Below are 19,595 nucleotides of genomic sequence, written 5' to 3' on the forward strand. Positions count from 1 at the left end.
CCAAATGGCACCCTATTCCCTACAGAAAGAGGTAGTTGTATTGGGGGGTATCTAGGTAGTTGTATTGGGGGGTATCTAGGTAGTTGTATTGGGGGGTATCTAGGTAGTTGTATTGGGGGGTATCTAGGTAGTTGTATTGGGGGTATCTAGGTAGTTGTTTTGGGGGAATCTAGGTAAAGAAAGAGGTAGTTGTATTGGAGGGTATCTAGGTAATTTTATTGGGGGTATCTAGGTAGTTGTATTGGAGGTATCTAGGTAGTTGTATTGGAGGGTATCTAGGTAGTTGTTTTGGGGGGGTATCTAGGTAGTTGTATTGGAGGGTATCTAGGTAGTTGTATTGGAGGTATCTAGGTAGTTGTTTTGGAGGTATCTAGGTAGTTGTTTTGGGGGAATCTAGGTAAAGAAAGAGGTAGTTGTATTGGAGGGTATCTAGGTAGTTGTATTGGGGGGTATCTAGGTAGTTGTATTGGAGGTATCTAGGTAGTTGTATTGGAGGTATCTAGGTAGTTGTATTGGAGGTATCTAGGTAGTTGTATTGGAGGTATCTAGGTAGTTGTTTTGGAGGTATCTAGGTAGTTGTTTTGGGGGAATCTAGGTAAAGAAAGAGGTAGTTGTATTGGAGGTATCTAGGTAGTTGTATTGGGGGGGTATCTAGGTAGTTGTTTTGGAGGTATCTAGGTAGTTGTATTGGAGGTATCTAGGTAGTTGTATTGGAGGTATCTAGGTAGTTGTTTTGGAGGTATCTAGGTAGTTGTTTTGGAGGTATCTAGGTAGTTGTATTGGGGGGGTATCTAGGTAGTTGTTTTGGGGGAATCTAGGTAAAGAAAGAGGTAGTTGTATTGGAGGGTATCTAGGTAGTTGTATTGGGGGGGTATCTAGGTAGTTGTTTTGGAGGTATCTAGGTAGTTGTATTGGAGGTATCTAGGTAGTTGTATTGGAGGTATCTAGGTAGTTGTATTGGAGGTATCTATACCAGAATAGAGGGCTGCTCTGACTTTCGAAAGGTCCAGTCTCTATGGGCTTCTTTCTATCTCTTTCTCTATGCTGTTTCTGAGACTCTTTCCTTCCCTCGTTCCTCTAACTTTCTCTCTCATTCTCCCACATTCACCCCCTCAACCTCTCCTCCTCATCCTCCCCCTCTTCTTTCTCTCTCTCCAATCCTCCCTCGTCCTTTCACCTATATTTATACAGTTTCTCTCCTCTTCCTCCTACTCTCTCTCTCTTCCTTTTTTCTCCTCCTTTAAATATTTTTATCTCTCAGTCTTTCTCCAACTCTTTCTCTCCCTCAGAACGATGAGGTGGTATACACGCCGTCGCTCTCGGACTGTCTGTCTATCGCTGGTCGTTGCCTCCCTCTCTCTCCATCTCCTCCTCACCGTACTATCTCGCTCCATCTACCAGAACCACTGTGACACCCCCTCCCCTCGTCAGACACACCTCCACACCCTCCGAGCCCTGGTGGATACCAACTACACCTCCAGGATGTCGGACAACCACGCCAGCTATGCCAAGACACCCCCGGGCACCAGAAAAGTGAACTCTTCCCATATGGACAGCAATGGCCCTCAAAAAATGTCCGAAAAGGACGCGGTCACAACCAAAATGGCCGTCAAGGTAGGTCATGGACATAAGGAGGAAGGGCCTGTAGACTCACTCACCATGACGGAAAGGGTAGGAAAGTTTGGCTCGATGGGGATTAAGCCTATGGGATCCGGGATGTCAAAATTAGAGGCTCTTTTTAGCCACCCGCTCTACAACATGCCAACCCCGCCCATCCATGAAGATGATTGGCTGCTGAAGGTGAAGCCCAAAGGGAAGGCGCGCGAGACGAGCACACAGATGTGGTGAGTTTAGGGAAGTAGCGTGATTGTTCTGAAAAAACAGATGCATGCGGCATGATCCTTTAGTTCATTACGGCAAATATCCCTCCTATTTCTCCTGGCGCCTCCTCCACTTCCTCCTCTGAACTACTTCTCTCTTGTCCTCTCCTCCTGTTGTCTCCTCCTCTTAACTACTTCTCTCTTGTCCTCTCCTCCTGTCGTCTCCTCCTCTTAACTACTTATCTCTTGTCCTCTCCTCCTGTCGTCTCCTCCTCTTAACTACTTCTCTCTTGTCCTCTCCTCCTGTCGTCTCCTTCTCTTAACTACTTCTCTCTTGTCCTCTCCTCCTGTCGTCTCCTCCTCTGAACTGCTTCTCTCTTGTCCTCTCCTCTTGTCGTCTCCTCCTCTTAACTACTTCTCTCTTGTCCTCTCCTCTTGTGTCTCCAACCCTCTTCTCCTCTCCCTCTCTTTCCCCCTCCACCCTCCCCAGGGTGAGTGACAGTGACATCGGCGATGACTCAGCCCATTGGAACAGGAGCAGTGACAGCCACCCCCCCTGGCTGAGGTTCCATCTTGGTATCTCCCGTTGGCAGCTCTACCCCCACCTGGACCCCAACATGGCACCTCTTGCTCAGCAGCTCAGCACACACCGTATCGTCAGCGCAGGTGTGCATGTGGTGTGTGGTGTGTGGTGTGTGGTGTGTGTGTGTGTGTGTGGCGGAATAGGGGGAAGTTCCCCTTTGACACTGATCTTGGATCAGTATAGCAATTTCCCCACTAAGGGGGTTAAGGTTAGAATTGGGGGAGGGGAAGCTGATCCTAGATGTCTGTCAAAGGGAAACTTCACCCTGGAGTGTGTGTGGGTGGTGTGTGTGGGTGGGTGATGTGTTTGGGTGGTGTGTGTGTTGGGGAGGGGTCTTGGGAGCCTGACTGTTGGGTGTGGGAGATATGGGGGCATTATGTCCTGTACACACAGAGAATTAAGTAGCACCCTAGAACACTATGTAGTTTACTACACCAGTGCCCTACTGTTAAAATCGCTGGGTGAGTTCCATTAATATCTCCTGTAGTGTACACTCGTATACTATTACACCAAACGCATTGGATTGGTGGAGGCATGGGCTAGTGGGAGTTTCCAACATATTTCTTATACCAGTCATGTCCTTTCAAATTAGTGAAGGGAAGTGAACAGGTGCACACTTTGGGAGAAAGGACAGATTGGGAGAATTGCAATTGCATTTCATTAATCCCTCCCCTCTTCTCATCCGATGGGTTTTGAGAAGGAGGTGAAGAGAGAGGACGTGAGGAATCAAGGCAATGCAGTTGAGATTCTCCCATAGCTGGGAGGTAGTCTCTGTTGTGACGTTTAGAGTCAGGTATGAGGAGACCCCTAGTGGAATAATGTAGAACTGCAGGATGAAAACATACAAACTGGATGACCTTATTTAGTTTCAAACAGGGGAACCCTGTGTGTGTGTGTGTGTGTGTGTGTGTGTGTGTGTGTGTGTGTGTGTGTGTGTGTGTGTGTGTGTGTGTGTGTGATAGAGAGAGCTCAGTGTGTACTCAGTATGTGAAGTTCAAGTGTTGCTATGGTAACCCGTCTCTCTCTCTCTCAGTGCAGAAGTCTGGAGGGACACAGCTCAAGCTGGTGATGTCATTTCCAAACTACGGACAGGCCATCCTCAAACCAATGAAGTGAGAGACTTACACACACACACGTACACACGTACAGTACCAACAGTTTGGACCCACCTACTCACTCAAGGGTTTTCACTTAATTTGTACTATTTTCTACATTGCAAAATAATAGTGAAGACATCAAAACTATGAAATAACACAAGTGGAATCATGTAGTAACTAAAAAAGTGTTGAACAATATCTTTTATATTTGAGATTCTTCAAAGTAGCCACTCTTTGCCTTGATGACAGCTTGGCACACTCTTGGCTTTCTCTCAACCAGCTTAATGAGGTAGTCACCTGGAACGTATTTCAATTAACAGGTGTGCCTTGTTAATGTTCATTTGCGGAATTTCTTTCCTTCTTAATGCGTTTGAGCCAATCAGTTGTGTTGTGACAAGGTAGGGGTGGTATACAGAAGATAGCCCTATTTGGTAAAAGACCAAGTCCATATTATGGCAAGAACAGCTCAAATAAGCAAAGAGAATGACAGTCCATCATTACTTTATGAAATTAAGGTCAGTCAATCCGTAAAATTTCAAGAACTCCGAAAGTTTCTTCAAGTGCAGTCGCAAGAACCATCAAGCACAGAGTTCAAGTAACAGACACATCTCAACATCAACTGTTCAGAGGAGACTGTGTGAATCAGGCCTTGATGGTCGAATTGCTGCAAAGAAACCACTACTAAAGGACACTAATAATAAGAAGCGACTTGCTTGGCCCGAGAATCACGAGCAATGGACATTAGACTGGTGGAAATCTGTCCTTTGGTCTGATGAGTGCAAATTTGAGATTTTTGGTTCCAACCGGTGTGTCTTTGTGAGACGCAGAGTAGATGAACAGATGATCTCTGCATGTGTGGTTCCCACTGTAAAGCATGGAGGAGGAGGTGTGATGGTGTGGGTGTGCTTTGCTGGTGACACTGTCAGTGATTTATTTAGAATTCAAGGCACACTTAACCAGCATGGCCACCACAGCATTCTGCAGCGATACGCCATCCCATCTGGTTTGTTCTTAGTGGGACTATAATTTGTTTTTCAAAAGGACAATGACCCAAAACACACCTAAAGCCTCTTGAAGCTAGGGGGCACTATTTTTATTTTTGGAAAAATAATGTCCCCAAAGTAAACGGCCTATTTCTCAGGACCAGATGCTAGAATATGCATATAATTGACAGCTTAGGATAGAAAACACTCTAAAGTTTCCAAAACTGAAAAAATATTGTCTGTGAGTATAACAGAACTGATGTTGCAGGCGAAAGCCTGAGAATAATCCAATCAGGAAGTGACTCTTATTTTGAAACCATTGTGTTCCTATGCATCCCTATTGACCATTGAAAGGGATATCAACCAGATTCCTTTTCCTAATAGTCTTCAGACATAGTTTCAGGCCTTTATTTTGAAGAATGAGCGTGAACGACCACATTGCGTAAGTGGATAGGTGGGGGCTCTCAGAGTGATTCTTGCGCAAAAGAGAGAGGCAGCCATTGTTCCTCCCGGTCCTAGTGAAAAGCCAACTGTCCCGGTTGATATATTATCAAATAGATATTTGAAAAACACCTTGAGGATTGATTATAAAAAACGTTTGCCATGTTTCTGTCGACATTATGGATATAATTTTGAATTTTTGTCTGCGTTGTCGTGACCGCTCTTTCCGGTGGATTCCTGGGCATAACGCACCAAACTAACGGAGGTATTTGGATATAAAAAATATCTTTATGGAACAAAAGGAACATTTGCTGTCTAACTGGGAGTCTCGTGAGTGAAAACATCCGAAGATCATCAAAAGAGACAGTTCATTTGATTGTTTTTCTGATTTTCGTGACCAAGCTTCCTGATGCTAAGTGTACATAATGCTATGCTTAGCTATCGATAAACTTACACAAATGCTTGTATTGCTTTCGCTGTAAAGCATAATTTCAAAATCTGAGACGACAGGGTGATTAACAAAAGGCTAAGCTGTGTTTCACTATATTTCACTTGTGATTTCATGGATATGAATATTTTCTAGTAATATTTTTTGACTGTTGCGCTATGCTATTCAGCGTTGCTGATGACAAATATACCGGATCCGGGATGGGTAGTTCTAAGATTAAGATGTGTAAGGGCTATTTGACTAAGAAGGAGAGTGATGGAGGGCTGCATCAGATGACCTGGCCTCCACAATCACCCGACCTCAACCCAATTGTGATGGTTTGGTGTGTATAGTCTGTGAATATCTGTGTTCCTGTGTTGACTGTGTATGGTCTGTATAGCTGTGTTCCTGTGTTGACTGTGTATAGTCTGAATATCTGTGTTCCTGTGTTGACTGTGTATAGTCTGAATATCTGTGTTCCTGTGTTGACTGTGTATAGTCTGTATAGTTGTGTTCCTGTGTTGACGGTGTATGGTCTGTATAGCTGTGTTCCTGTGTTGACTGTGTATAGTCTGTATAGCTGTGTTCCTGTGTTGACTGTGTATAGTCTGTATAGCTGTGTTCCTATGTTGACTGTGTATGGTCTGTATAGTTGTGTTCTTGTGTTGACTGTATCTCTGTCAGACAAGAGCGTGATGAGGAGACCAACTTCAACCTCTACTACTTCTCTGACTTTGAGAGACACAACGCAGAGATCGCTGCTTTTCACCTGGACAGGTAAACAATGAGTCTGTTTCTCACCTTGATAGCAACAGTCAGGGAGTATACAGCATACCACACCACTGACTGAATGGTGGAGAGTAGAGCAGACATTGAGAAGCATTAAATATGGACTCCTCTCTCTCTCTCTCTCCCCAATCTCTCTCCTCTCCATCTTTCTATCCCCCCACCCCCCTCTCTCTCTCTCTCTCTCCCCCTCTCCCATCTTTTCCTGCCTCTCTCTCCTCTCCCTCTCTCTACACCCCCACCCCTCTCTCTCTCTCTCTCTCTCTCCCATCTTTTTCTGCCTCTCTCTCCTCTCCCTCTCTCTACACCCCCACCCCTCTCTCTCTCTCTCTCTCTCTCTCTCTCTCTCTCCCCCTCTCCCATCTTTTTCTGCCTCTCCTCTCCCTCTCTCTACACCCCCCCACCTCTCCCTCTCCCATCTCTCTCCCCTGTCCCTCCTCTCCTCTCCACTCCCCTCGCTCTCAGGGTGTTGGGTTACAGGCGGATCCCCCCAGCCGTTGGGAGGCTGGTTGACGTGGTAACAGAGATCAAAGACATCACCACTGACCACAAACTGGCCCGGACCTTCTTCACCTCTCCTGGTCTGTTTATCATTATTTCACTCCTTCCTTCCTTCACTCTATCCCTCTGTCACACTCCCCCCATCTCCCTCTCTCTCACTCCTCATTCTTTACCAACTCTCTCCTTATATTACATGTTTCACATCTCTGTTTTCTCTAGTGGGGAATATGAAAATAGATGCTGCATATTATTCAGCTGAAAGGCAATTTTTGCTGAATTAATTTCTTTCATTTTCAATCTTTCTCTCTGTCAGCTCTTGAATTGCTGCCTCTCCTGTCATCTACACTGATGATGAAGAGAAGAGTGCACTCAAACTCTCCTCTCCTCTCCCCCCTCCACCCCCCTCTATCTCCCCTAGTGAATAATGTGTGTTTCTATGGCCAGTGTTCCTACTACTGCAGTACGGAGCACGCTGTGTGTGGTCGACCCCAGAACCTTGAGGCCTCCCTGGCCATGATGCTGCCGGACACCTCCTTGGCCACCAGACGTAGCTGGAGGTCTCCCTGGAAACGCTCCTACAGCCGCAGCAAACTGGCAGTGTGGGTATAGAGTCTATAGCTATATCTATAGATAGATAATAACTCTAACCCTAACCTCAACCCTAACTCTAACCCTAGCCTCAACTCTAACCCTAGCCTCAACTCTAACACTAGCCTCAACTCCAACTCCAACCCTAGCCTCAACTCTAACCCTAGCCTCAACTCTAACCCTAACCTCATCCCTAACTCTCAACCCTAACTCTAACCCTAGCCTCAACTTTAACTCTTACCCTCAACCCTAAATCTAATCCTAGCCTCAATCCTAACTCTAACCCTCAACCCTAAATCTAATCCTAGCCTCAACCCTAACTCTAACCCTCAACCCTAACTCTAACCCTCAACCCTAATTATAACCCTCAACCCTAATTCTAACCCTCAACCCTAACTCTAAACCTCAAAACTAATTCTAACCATCAACCCTAACTCTAACCCTATCCTCAACCCTAATTCTAACCCTCAACCCTAACTCTAACCCTCAACCCTAATTCTAACCCTCATCCCTAACTCTAACCCTATCCTCAACCCTAATTCTAACCCTCAACCCAAATTCTAACCCTCATTCCTAACTCTAACCCTCAACCCTAATTCTAACCCTCAACCCTAATTCTAACCCTCAACCCTAACTCTAACCCTATCCTCAACCCTAACTCTAACCCTCAACCCTAATTCTAACCCTCAACCCTAACTCTAACACTAGTCTCAACTCTTACCCTGTTGTCATGTTGCAGGTGGGAGAAAGACCCAGACTACTGTGACACAGTGAAGAAGACCCCACCATACAACAAGGGAACCAGACTGGTGGACCTGATAGACATGACAATACTAGACTTCCTCATGGGTAGGTCTGGGCTGGGGAGGGAGACTGGTGGACCTGATAGACATGACAATACTAGACTTCCTCATGGGTAGGTCTGGGCTGGGGAGGGAGACTGGTGGACCTGATAGACATGACAATACTAGACTTCCTCATGGGTAGGTCTGGGCTGGGGAGGGAGACTGGTGGACCTGATAGACATGACAATACTAGACTTCCTCATGGGTAGGTCTGGGCTGGGGAGGGAGACTAGTGGACCTGATAGACATGACAATACTAGACTTCCTCATGGGTAGGTCTGGCCTGGGGAGGGAAGGAGACTGGTGGACCTGATAGACATGACTATACTAGACTTCCTCATTTGTAGGTCTGGGCTGGGGAGGGAGACTAGTGGACCTGATAGACATGACAATACTAGACTTCCTCATGGGTAGGTCTGGGCTGGGGAGGGAGACTGCTGGACCTGATAGACATGACTATACTAGACTTCCTCATGGGTAGGTCTGGGCTGGGGAGGGAGGGAGACTGGTGGACCTGATAGACATGACAATACTAGACTTCCTCATGGGTCGGTCTGGGCTGGGGAGGGAATGAGACTGGTGGACCTGATAGACATGACAATACTAGACTTCCTCATGGGTTGGTCTGGGCTGGGGAGGGAAGGAGACTAGTGGACCTGATAGACATGACAATACTAGACTTCCTCATTTGTAGGTCTGGGGCTGGGGAGGGAAGGAGACTGGTGGACCTGATAGACATGACAATACTAGACTTCCTCATGGGTAGGTCTGGGCTGGGGAGGGAGACTGGTGGACCTGATAGACATGACAATACTAGACTTCCTCATGGGTAGGTCTGGGCTGGGGAGGGAGACTAGTGGACCTGATAGACATGACAATACTAGACTTCCTCATGGGTAGGTCTGGCCTGGGGAGGGAAGGAGACTGGTGGACCTGATAGACATGACTATACTAGACTTCCTCATTTGTAGGTCTGGGCTGGGGAGGGAGACTAGTGGACCTGATAGACATGACAATACTAGACTTCCTCATGGGTAGGTCTGGGCTGGGGAGGGAGACTGCTGGACCTGATAGACATGACTATACTAGACTTCCTCATGGGTAGGTCTGGGCTGGGGAGGGAGGGAGACTGGTGGACCTGATAGACATGACAATACTAGACTTCCTCATGGGTCGGTCTGGGCTGGGGAGGGAATGAGACTGGTGGACCTGATAGACATGACAATACTAGACTTCCTCATGGGTTGGTCTGGGCTGGGGAGGGAAGGAGACTAGTGGACCTGATAGACATGACAATACTAGACTTCCTCATTTGTAGGTCTGGGGCTGGGGAGGGAAGGAGACTGGTGGACCTGATAGACATGACAATACTAGACTTCCTCATGGTTTGGTCTGGGCTGGGGAGGGAGACTAGTGGACCTGATAGACATGACTATACTAGACTTCCTCATGGGTCGGTCTGGGCTGGGGAGGGAGACTGGTGGACCTGATAGACATGACAATACTAGACTTCCTCATGGGTAGGTCTGGGGCTGGGGAGGGAAGGAGACTGGTGGACCTGATAGACATGACAATACTAGACTTCCTCATGGTTTGGTCTGGGCTGGGGAGGGAGACTAGTGGACCTGATAGACATGACTATACTAGACTTCCTCATGGGTCGGTCTGGGCTGGGGAGGGAAGGAGACTGGTGGACCTGATAGACATGACAATACTAGACTTCCTCTTGGGTCGGTCTGGGCTGGGGAGGGAGATTGGTGGAACTGATAGACATGACTATACTAGACTTCCTCATGGGTAGGTCTGGGCTGGGGAGGGAAGGAGACTGGTGGACCTGATAGACATGACTATACTAGACTTCCTCATGGGTAGGTCTGGGCTGGGGAGGGAGACTGGTGGACCTGATAGACATACTAGACTTCCTCATGGGTAGGTCTGGGCTGTGGAGGGAAGGAGACTGGTGGACCTGATAGACATGACTATACTAGACTTCCTCATGGGTAGGTCTGGGCTGGGGAGGGAAGGAGACTGGTGGACCTGATAGACATGACTATACTAGACTTCCTCATGGGTAGGTCTGGGCTGGGGAGGGAAGGAGACTGGTGGACCTGATAGACATGACTATACTAGACTTCCTCATGGGTCGGTCTGGGCTGGGGAGGGAAGGAGACTAGTGGACCTGATAGACATGACTATACTAGACTTCCTCATGGGTAGGTCTGGGCTGGGGAGGGAAGGAGACTAGTGGACCTGATAGACATGACTATACTAGACTTCCTCATGGGTAGGTCTGGGCTGGGGAGGGAAGGAGACTAGTGGACCTGATAGACATGACTATACTAGACTTCCTCATGGGTAGGTCTGGGCTGGGGAGGGAAGGAGACTAGTGGACCTGATAGACATGACTATACTAGACTTCCTCATGGGTAGGTCTGGGCTGGGGAGGGAAGGAGACTGGTGGACCTGATAGACATGACAATACTAGACTTCCTCTTGGGTCGGTCTGGGCTGGGGAGGGAGATTGGTGGAACTGATAGACATGACTATACTAGACTTCCTCATGGGTAGGTCTGGGCTGGGGAGGGAAGGAGACTAGTGGACCTGATAGACATGACAATACTAGACTTCCTCATGGGTAGGTCTGGGCTGGGGAGGGAAGGAGACTGGTGGACCTGATAGACATGACAATACTAGACTTCCTCATGGGTAGGTCTGGGGCTGGGGAGGGAGACTAGTGGACCTGATAGACATGACTATACTAGACTTCCTCTTGGGTCGGTCTGGGCTGGGGAGGGAAGGAGACTGGTGGACCTGATAGACATGACTATACTAGACTTCCTCATGGGTAGGTCTGGGCTGGGGAGGGAAGGAGACTGGTGGACCTGATAGACATGACTATACTAGACTTCCTCATGGGTAGGTCTGGGCTGGGGAGGGAAGGAGACTAGTGGACCTGATAGACATGACTATACTAGACTTCCTCATGGGTCGGTCTGGGCTGGGGAGGGAAGGAGACTGGTGGACCTGATAGACATGACTATACTAGACTTCCTCATGAGTAGGTCTGGGCTGGGGAGGGAAGGAGACTAGTGGACCTGATAGACATGACTATACTAGACTTCCTCATGGGTCGGTCTGGGCTGGGGAGGGAAGGAGACTGGTGGACCTGATAGACATGACTATACTAGACTTCCTCATGGGTAGGTCTGGCCTGGGGGAGGGAAGGAGACTGGTGGACCTGATAGACATGACTATACTAGACTTCCTCATGGGTCGGTCCGGGCTGGGGAGGGAAGGAGACTAGTGGACCTGATAGACATGACTATACTAGACTTCCTCATGGGTCGGTCCGGGCTGGGGAGGGAAGGAGACTAGTGGACCTGATAGACATAACTATACTAGACTTCCTCATGGGTAGGTCTGGGCTGGGGAGGGAAGGAGACTGGTGGACCTGATAGACATGACTATACTAGACTTCCTCATGGGTAGGTCTGGGCTGGGGAGGGAGACTGGTGGACCTGATAGACATGACAATACTAGACTTCCTCATGGGTCGGTCCGGGTCAGGACATAATAATATATTAGAACTATAATAGTAATGAGACTGTAACAGTAATACCTTTCTATTGTGCTGTTCATGGAGACCAAAGTCTTTTCAATTAGCAGAAAGAGGAAAAAGGTGAAGATAAAACACAAACAAACACACGTTCAACACTAACTATTGTGTTCCAGGTAATATGGACCGACACCACTATGAGACGTTTGACAAGTTTGGCAACAACACTTTCCTTCTGCACTTAGACAATGGGAGGGCGTGAGTATCCTGACAATGACATTGATGATCTGTTTTTCTTAATGGTGTGTGCGTGCATGTGTGTGTGTCTGACACTGTCTGTGTGCTGACTACAGGTTTAACTGACGTTAGTTGATTGTAACATTGACACTGTGTGTGTGCTGACTACAGGTTTAACTAACGTTAGTTGATTGTAACATTGACACTGTCTGTGTGCTGACTACAGGTTTAACTAACGTTAGTTGATTGTAACATTGACACTGTCTGTGTGCTGACTACAGGTTTAACTAACGTTAGTTGATTGTAACATTGACACTGTGTGTGTGCTGACTACAGGTTTAACTAACGTTAGTTGATTGTAACATTGACACTGTCTGTGTGCTGATTACAGGTTTAACTAACGTTAGTTGATTGTAACATTGACACTGTCTGTGTGCTGACTACAGGTTTAACTAACGTTAGTTGATTGTAACATTGACACTGTCTGTGTGCTGACTACAGGTTTAACTAACGTTAGTTGATTGTAACATTGACACTGTCTGTGTGCTGACTACAGGTTTAACTAACGTTAGTTGATTGTAACATTGACACTGTCTGTGTGCTGACTACAGGTTTAACTAACGTTAGTTGATTGTAACATTGACACTGTCTGTGTGCTGACTACAGGTTTAACTAACGTTAGTTGATTGTAACATTGACACTGTCTGTGTGCTGACTACAGGTTTAACTAACGTTAGTTGATTGTAACATTGACACTGTCTGTGTGCTGACTACAGGTTTAACTAACGTTAGTTGATTGTAACATTGACACTGTCTGTGTGCTGACTACAGGTTTAACTAACGTTAGTTGATTGTAACATTGACACTGTCTGTGTGCTGATTACAGGTTTAACTAACGTTAGTTGATTGTAACATTGACACTGTCTGTGTGCTGACTACATGTTTAACTAACGTTAGTTGATTGTAACATTGACACTGTCTGTGTGCTGATTACAGGTTTAACTAACGTTAGTTGATTGTAACATTGACACTGTGTGCTGACTACAGGTTTAACTAACGTTAGTGGATTGCAACATTGACACTGTGTGCTGACTACAGGTTTAACTAACGTTAGTTGATTGTAACATTGACACTGTGTGCTGACTACAGGTTTGGACGTCACTCTACAGATGAACCCTCTATCCTGACACCTCTGGAGCAGTGCTGCAGGTATAACATGGGGTGCATAATTAAGCCCCAAGACTCGATGTCCGCACCCCCGCAGGAATCTAAGTAGCATAATAAAAACATCTCCATAAAAATACATCTGTTTCTGATAGAGATATCTGTTTCTGATAGAGATATCTGTTTCTGTTAGAGATATCTGTTTCTGATAGAGATATCTGTTTCTGTTAGAGATATCTGTTTCTGATAGAGATATCTGTTTCTGATAGAGATATCTGTTTCTGATAGAGATATCTGTTTCTGTTAGAGATATCTGTTTCTGTTAGAGATATCTGTTTCTGATAGAGATATCTGTTTCTGTTAGAGATATCTGTTTCTGTTAGAGATATCTGTTTCTGATAGAGATATCTGTTTCTGATAGAGATATCTGTTTCTGATAGAGATATCTGTTTCTGATAGAGATATCTGTTTCTGATAGAGATATCTGTTTCTGTTAGAGATATCTGTTTCTGATAGAGATATCTGTTTCTGTTAGAGATATCTGTTTCTGTTAGAGATATCTGTTTCTGATAGAGATATCTGTTTCTGTTAGAGATATCTGTTTCTGATAGAGATATCTGTTTTTGCATGGGCTGCGTCTCAATCCACCCCATCCACCGGTGTTGGCCTTCCTCATCTACAGTGGGAGGTGGCAGAGCCACACCGGTGTTGGCCTTCCTCATCTACAGTGGGAGGTGGCAGAGCCACACCGGTGTTGGCCTTCCTCATCTACAGTGGGAGGTGGCAGAGCCACACCGGTGTTGGCCTTCCTCATCTACAGTGGGAGGTGGCAGAGCCACACCGGTGTTGGCCTTCCTCATCTACAGTGGGAGGTGGCAGAGCCACACCGGTGTTGGCCTTCCTCATCTACAGTGGGAGGTGGCAGAGCCACAGCGGTGTTTAACAGACCAGCAGACATCCAGAAATGTGTATTTCTAAAAACATAGATAGCATCCGAACGGTTTGGCGTACAAAGTAATGTGACCACTCTATGGAAAGATAAGACTCAGGAACACGATGGTGTTCTAACAGAGTAATGTGACCACTCTATGGAAAGATAAGACTCAGGAACATGATGGTGTTCTAACAAAGTAATGTGACCACTCTATGGAAAGATAAGACTCAGGAACATGATGGTGTTCTAACAAAGTAATGTGACCACTCTATGGAAAGATCAGACTCAGGAACACAATGGTGTTTTAACAGAGTAATGTGACCACTCTATAGAAAGATAAGACTCAGGAACACGATGGTTGTTCTAACAGAGTAATGTGACCACTCTATAGAAAGATAAGACTCAGGAACATGATGGTGTTCTAACAGAGTAATATGACCACTCTATGGAAAGATAAGACTCAGGAACACGATGGTGTTTTAACAGAGTAATGTGACCACTCTATGGAAAGATAAGACTCAGGAACACGATGGTGTTCTAACAGAGTAATGTGACCACTCTATGGAAAGATAAGACTCAGGAACACGATGGTTGTTCTAACAGAGTAATGTGACCACTCTATGGAAAGATAAGACTCAGGAACACGATGGTGTTCTAACAGAGTAATGTGACCACTCTATGGAAAGATCAGACTCAGGAACATGATGGTGTTCTAACCAAAGGGGTTAAACATGTGTAAAAAACAATAGAATAATTCAGTATCATTTCTCATCTCAACTCTTTGATAAAGGAGACACTTGAAAACAAACTTCCTTCTGCTGCATTGTTTTTCCGTGTATGAATCTGTTATTCAATGTGTTTCTGTAGGATAGTATTTAAAAAAAAATATATATATACCAAGAGGTCCTAAAATTCTAAATAAAATAACTAAATGACCATCTTAAAACAATTCAGTATGTTATCTTAGTAGAACCCCCATCACTACCCCAGCATCATCATATATTCCTCTTCTGTCTCATAGCTCTCACTCCATCACTCTCTCTCTCTCTAGGATCCGTCGCTCCACACTCCTACATCTGCGTCTCCTCTCCCTGCCCCAGTACCGTCTCAGTGATGTCATGAGGGACTCCCTTTCCCATGATCCTCTATTCTCCGTGGCCCCCCTCCTCTCAGAGCTGCACCTCTCCGCCCTGGACCGTCGCCTAGTGACCGTGCTCCAAACCGTGAGCCGTTGCCAGGAGCGACAACGTAGTCGCCATGGAGAAGGCGATGATGATGTCATCTATGATGATGTCACTGATTATGAGACTTTGGTTAAACACGTGACACCTGCAGGGTAGTGTTGTCACGTCCCCTCGACAACAGCATTTCAACCATCTGAAGGAAATATGTCATGGCGCATCACCATGGTGATGATGATTTGTGTGTGACATCATTGCATCAGCAAGTCACAAGAGTGACATAATTACATTTAGAGTTCTTGGCATCATTCATTTGGCTCCTAACTGTTAGAGAGAGGATAGCTGTGTCCGCAGTGTCACAGTAGTTAGGGAATAGGATGCCTTTCCAGACACAGACTATGTGTAGGTTTAGTGTGGTGTATGAATGGATTAATGTTTATGTTTAAATCACTGTGTACATTTATTATAAGGCCTCATTAAATGTTGTCTTATTTAATACATGGAGCGTACTTAGTGAAATCAAGCTCAGTTTTAGCATATACTTTTATTTAAGAGGATAGTTCAACCCTAAATCAAAGTCATTCTAATTGAGTAATGATATTGCATTTTATAAAAGTGTTTTACAAAGAACAAAAAAAAAATATGATATTAAATAGAAACATGTGATTGAAGGGCCCGATTCAGACTTGAGATGAGTAGACTCAACATTGTGACTTAAGTCCATGTGAAGTCAAATTATCTTCAGTATGAATAGGGCCTGAAGTGAATAACAGTGTGGTTGTACAGTCTTGTACATTAATTGTTAACAGTAATGAAGCTACTGTAATGATTCCCCAATTTGTTGTGCCGTCACCCACGGCGACCCAAAAGACTATGGGCAACATTTTCCTCTCGCTAAACCTCACGCAAAGAGTTAAAGAAATACTGCTTAATGACAAGTTTGGTATTGTCTTTATACAAAGCAAAGCTCAGTCAAAAGCCATGAGACATGTAGAAATAGGCCAAGATGCTATATTATACTATATTAAACTCTATATTAGACCCTATATTATACTATATTAAACCCTTTAGTAGACCCTATAGTATACTATATTAAACCCTATATTATACTATATTAAACTCTATATTAGACCCTATATTATACTTTATTAAACCCTATAGTAGACCCTGTAGTATACTATATTAAACCCTATAGTAGACCCTATCTTATACTATATTAAACCCTATAGTAGACCCTATATTATACTATATTAAACTCTATATTAGACCCTATATTATACTATATTAAACCCTATAGTAGACCCTGTAGTATACTATATTAAACCCTATAGTAGACCCTATCTTATACTATATTAAACCCTATAGTAGACCCTATCTTATACTATATTAAACCCTATAGGAGACCCTATATAATACTATATTAAACCCTATAGTAGACACTATAGTATACGATATTAAACCCTATAGTATACTATATTAGACCCTATATTATACTATATTAAACCCTATAGTAGACCCTATATTATACTATATTAAACCCTATAGTATACTATATTAGACCCTATATTATACTATATTAAACCCTATAGTAGACCCTATATTACACTCTATTAAACCCTATAGTAGACCCTATATTATACTATATTAAACCCTATATTATACTATATTAAACGCTATAGTATACTATATTAAACCCTATATTATACTATATTAAAACCTATAGTATACTATATTAAACCCTATATTATACTATATTAAACCCTATAGTAGACCCTATAGTAGACTATATTAAACCCTATAGTATACTATATTAAACCCCATAGTATACTATATTAAACCCTATAGTATACTATATTAAACCCTATAGTATACTATATTAAACCCTATAGTATACTATATTAAACCCTATAGTATACTATATTAAACCCTATAGTAGACCCTATAGTATACTATATTAAACCCTATAGTATACTATATTAAACCCTATAGTAGACCCTATAGTATACTATATTAAACCCTATAGTAGACCCTATAGTATACTATATTAAACCCTATAGTAGACCCTATAGTATACTATATTAAACCCTATATTATACTATATTAAACCCTATAGTAGACCCTATAGTATACTATATTAAACCCTATAGTATACTATATTAAACCCTATAGTAGACCCTATAGTATACTATATTAAACCCTATATTATACTATATTAAACCCTTTAGTAGACCCTATAGTATACTATATTAAACCCTATATTATACTATATTAAACCCTATAGTAGACCCTATAGTATACTATATTAAACCCTATAGTAGACCCTATAGTATACTATATTAAACCCTATATTATACTATATTAAACCCTATAGTAGACCCTATAGTATACTATATTAAACCCTATATTATACTATATTAAACCCTATAGTATACTATATTAAACCCTATAGTAGACCCTATAGTATACTATATTAAACCCTATTGTATACTATATTAAACCCTATAGTAGACCCTATAGTATACTATATTAAACCATATAGTAGACCCTATAGTATACTATATTAAACCCTATAGTAGACCCTATAGTATACTATATTAAACCCTATATTGTACTATATTAAACCCTATAGTAGACCCTATAGTATACTATATTAAACCCTATATTATACTATATTAAACCCTATAGTAGACCCTATATTATACTATATTAAACCCTATAGTAGACCCTATATTTAGTCATATAAAGTAAACATGTCTAAAAAGTGTCTTCTGCTGACATTGCAGTTTTTCAAGAATTTTCCTGATGTTTGCAGAGATCATATTTGCGATAAATGCTGCGGATGTTGGCTTAAATCAACTTTAAAATTCAAGTGTAGTATGCTTGTTGACTATGTGCTTTCAATTCAATCCCAAGCAGAGTCATCTTGTGTTCAGAACTTCTTGTTGTGTTCAGGTCTCCTTTCATTCAGGTCAATTTGCTTCCGTGTGTGTTGACAGTGCTATAAACCACAGCGAGGTCCTCCTGTGAGAGAGGTCTGATGAGAAAGGATATGTTGTCATCAAACCTCACTTCTAGGATCTCATTTAAAGTAATTGTTTCAAGTTTCAAGTTATATTAGTCGTATGTACAGGATACACATGGTATACACCGTCCAACTAAATGCTTACTGGCAGGTTCCTTCTCAATAATGCAACAAGACATAATAACAGATAACAATACAAACATAAAGAAAATGTCTCAGAAAATTAGAACAAAGATTTTAGCATAAGTATAATACAGGAAGAAAAATAAACTAAAGTATAAAATAAATAAATAAATAAAACCTATAAAAATAACAATAATGAGGCTATACAGGGGTACAGGTTAGTCGAGGTTATTGAGGTAATATGTACATGTACTGTAGGTAGGGGTAAAGTGCAAATGGTCCGGGTAACCATTTGTTTAATTGTTCAACAGTCTTATGGCTTGGGGGTAGAATCTGTTAAGGAGCCTTTTGGTCTTAGACTTGGCGTTCGGTACCGCTTGCCATGCAGTAGCAGAGACAACAGTCAATGACTTGGGTGGCTGGAGTCTTTGACAATGTTTTGGGCCTTCCTCTGACAGCGCCTAGTATAGTCCTGGATGACAGGAAGCTTGGCCCCAGTGATGTACTGGGCCGTACGCACTACCCTCTTTAGCGCCTTACGGTCAGATGCTGAGCAGTTGTCAAGATGTGCTCAATGATGCAGCTGTAGAACTTTTTGAGGATCTGGGGACCCATGCTAAATCTTGTTAGTCTCCTGAGGGGGAATAGGCATGGTTGTGCCCTCTTCACAACTGTCTTGGTGTGTTTGGACCATGATAGTTTGTTGGTGATGTGGACACCAAGGAACTTGAAGCTTTCGACACACTCAACTACAGCTATGTTCATATGAATGGGGGCGTGTTCGGCCGTCCTTTTCCTGTAGTCTACAATCAGCTCCTTTGTCTCGCTCACCTTGAGGGAGAGGTTGTTGTCCTGACCTCCTCCCTATAGGCTGTCTCAGTGTTGTCGGTGATCAGGCCTACCACTGTTGTGTCATCTGCAAACTTAATGATGGTGTTGGAGTCATGCTTGGCCATGCATTCGTGGGTTAACAGGGAGTACACGAGAGGACTAAGCACGCACCCTTGAGGGGTCCAGTGTTGAGGATCAGTGGCAGATGTGTTGTTGCCTACCCTTACCTCCTGGGGGCAGCCCGTTAGGAAGTCCAGGATCCAGTTGCAGAGGGAGGTGTTTTGTCCCAGGGTCTTTAGCTTAGTGATGAGTTTTGTGGACACTATGGTGTTGAACTCTGAGCTGTATTCTCACATAGGAGTGCCTTTTGTCCAGGTGGGAAAGGGCAGTGTGCAATTGAGATTGTGTCATCTGTGGATCTGTTGGAGGGGGGTATGCAAATTGGAGTGGGTCTAGGGTTTTCGGGATGATGGTGT

The 19,595-nt window shown here is 43.8% G+C and overlaps 1 protein-coding gene and 1 long non-coding RNA gene across 3 annotated transcripts; both read left to right on the plus strand.

The window, feature by feature from the left end:
• On the plus strand, nucleotides 1-614 carry LOC118940082. Of its 2 annotated transcripts, none has more exons than XR_005036693.1 (3): nucleotides 1-150; nucleotides 186-374; nucleotides 410-614. It is a non-coding gene; the product is annotated as an uncharacterized LOC118940082 (long non-coding RNA). The 2 variants fall into 2 exon arrangements; XR_005036692.1 differs by having other exon boundaries at nucleotides 3-150; nucleotides 186-351.
• Nucleotides 615-1,293: 679 nt separating this feature from the next.
• Nucleotides 1,294-15,633, plus strand: LOC118940339 (extracellular serine/threonine protein kinase FAM20C-like). The gene is made up of 10 exons (XM_036949155.1): nucleotides 1,294-1,844; nucleotides 2,311-2,486; nucleotides 3,437-3,515; nucleotides 6,036-6,128; nucleotides 6,603-6,718; nucleotides 7,057-7,237; nucleotides 7,966-8,075; nucleotides 11,804-11,885; nucleotides 13,014-13,073; nucleotides 15,014-15,633. Exons 1-10 carry the CDS (start codon nucleotides 1,294-1,296, stop codon nucleotides 15,300-15,302), a joined length of 1,737 nt encoding a protein of 578 aa, XP_036805050.1. The 3' UTR covers nucleotides 15,303-15,633.
• The last annotated feature ends 3,962 nt before the right edge of the window (nucleotides 15,634-19,595 follow it).

This window comes from Oncorhynchus mykiss, chromosome 17 (genome assembly GCF_013265735.2).
Source record: "Oncorhynchus mykiss isolate Arlee chromosome 17, USDA_OmykA_1.1, whole genome shotgun sequence".
NCBI classification, from domain to species: domain Eukaryota; kingdom Metazoa; phylum Chordata; class Actinopteri; order Salmoniformes; family Salmonidae; genus Oncorhynchus; species Oncorhynchus mykiss.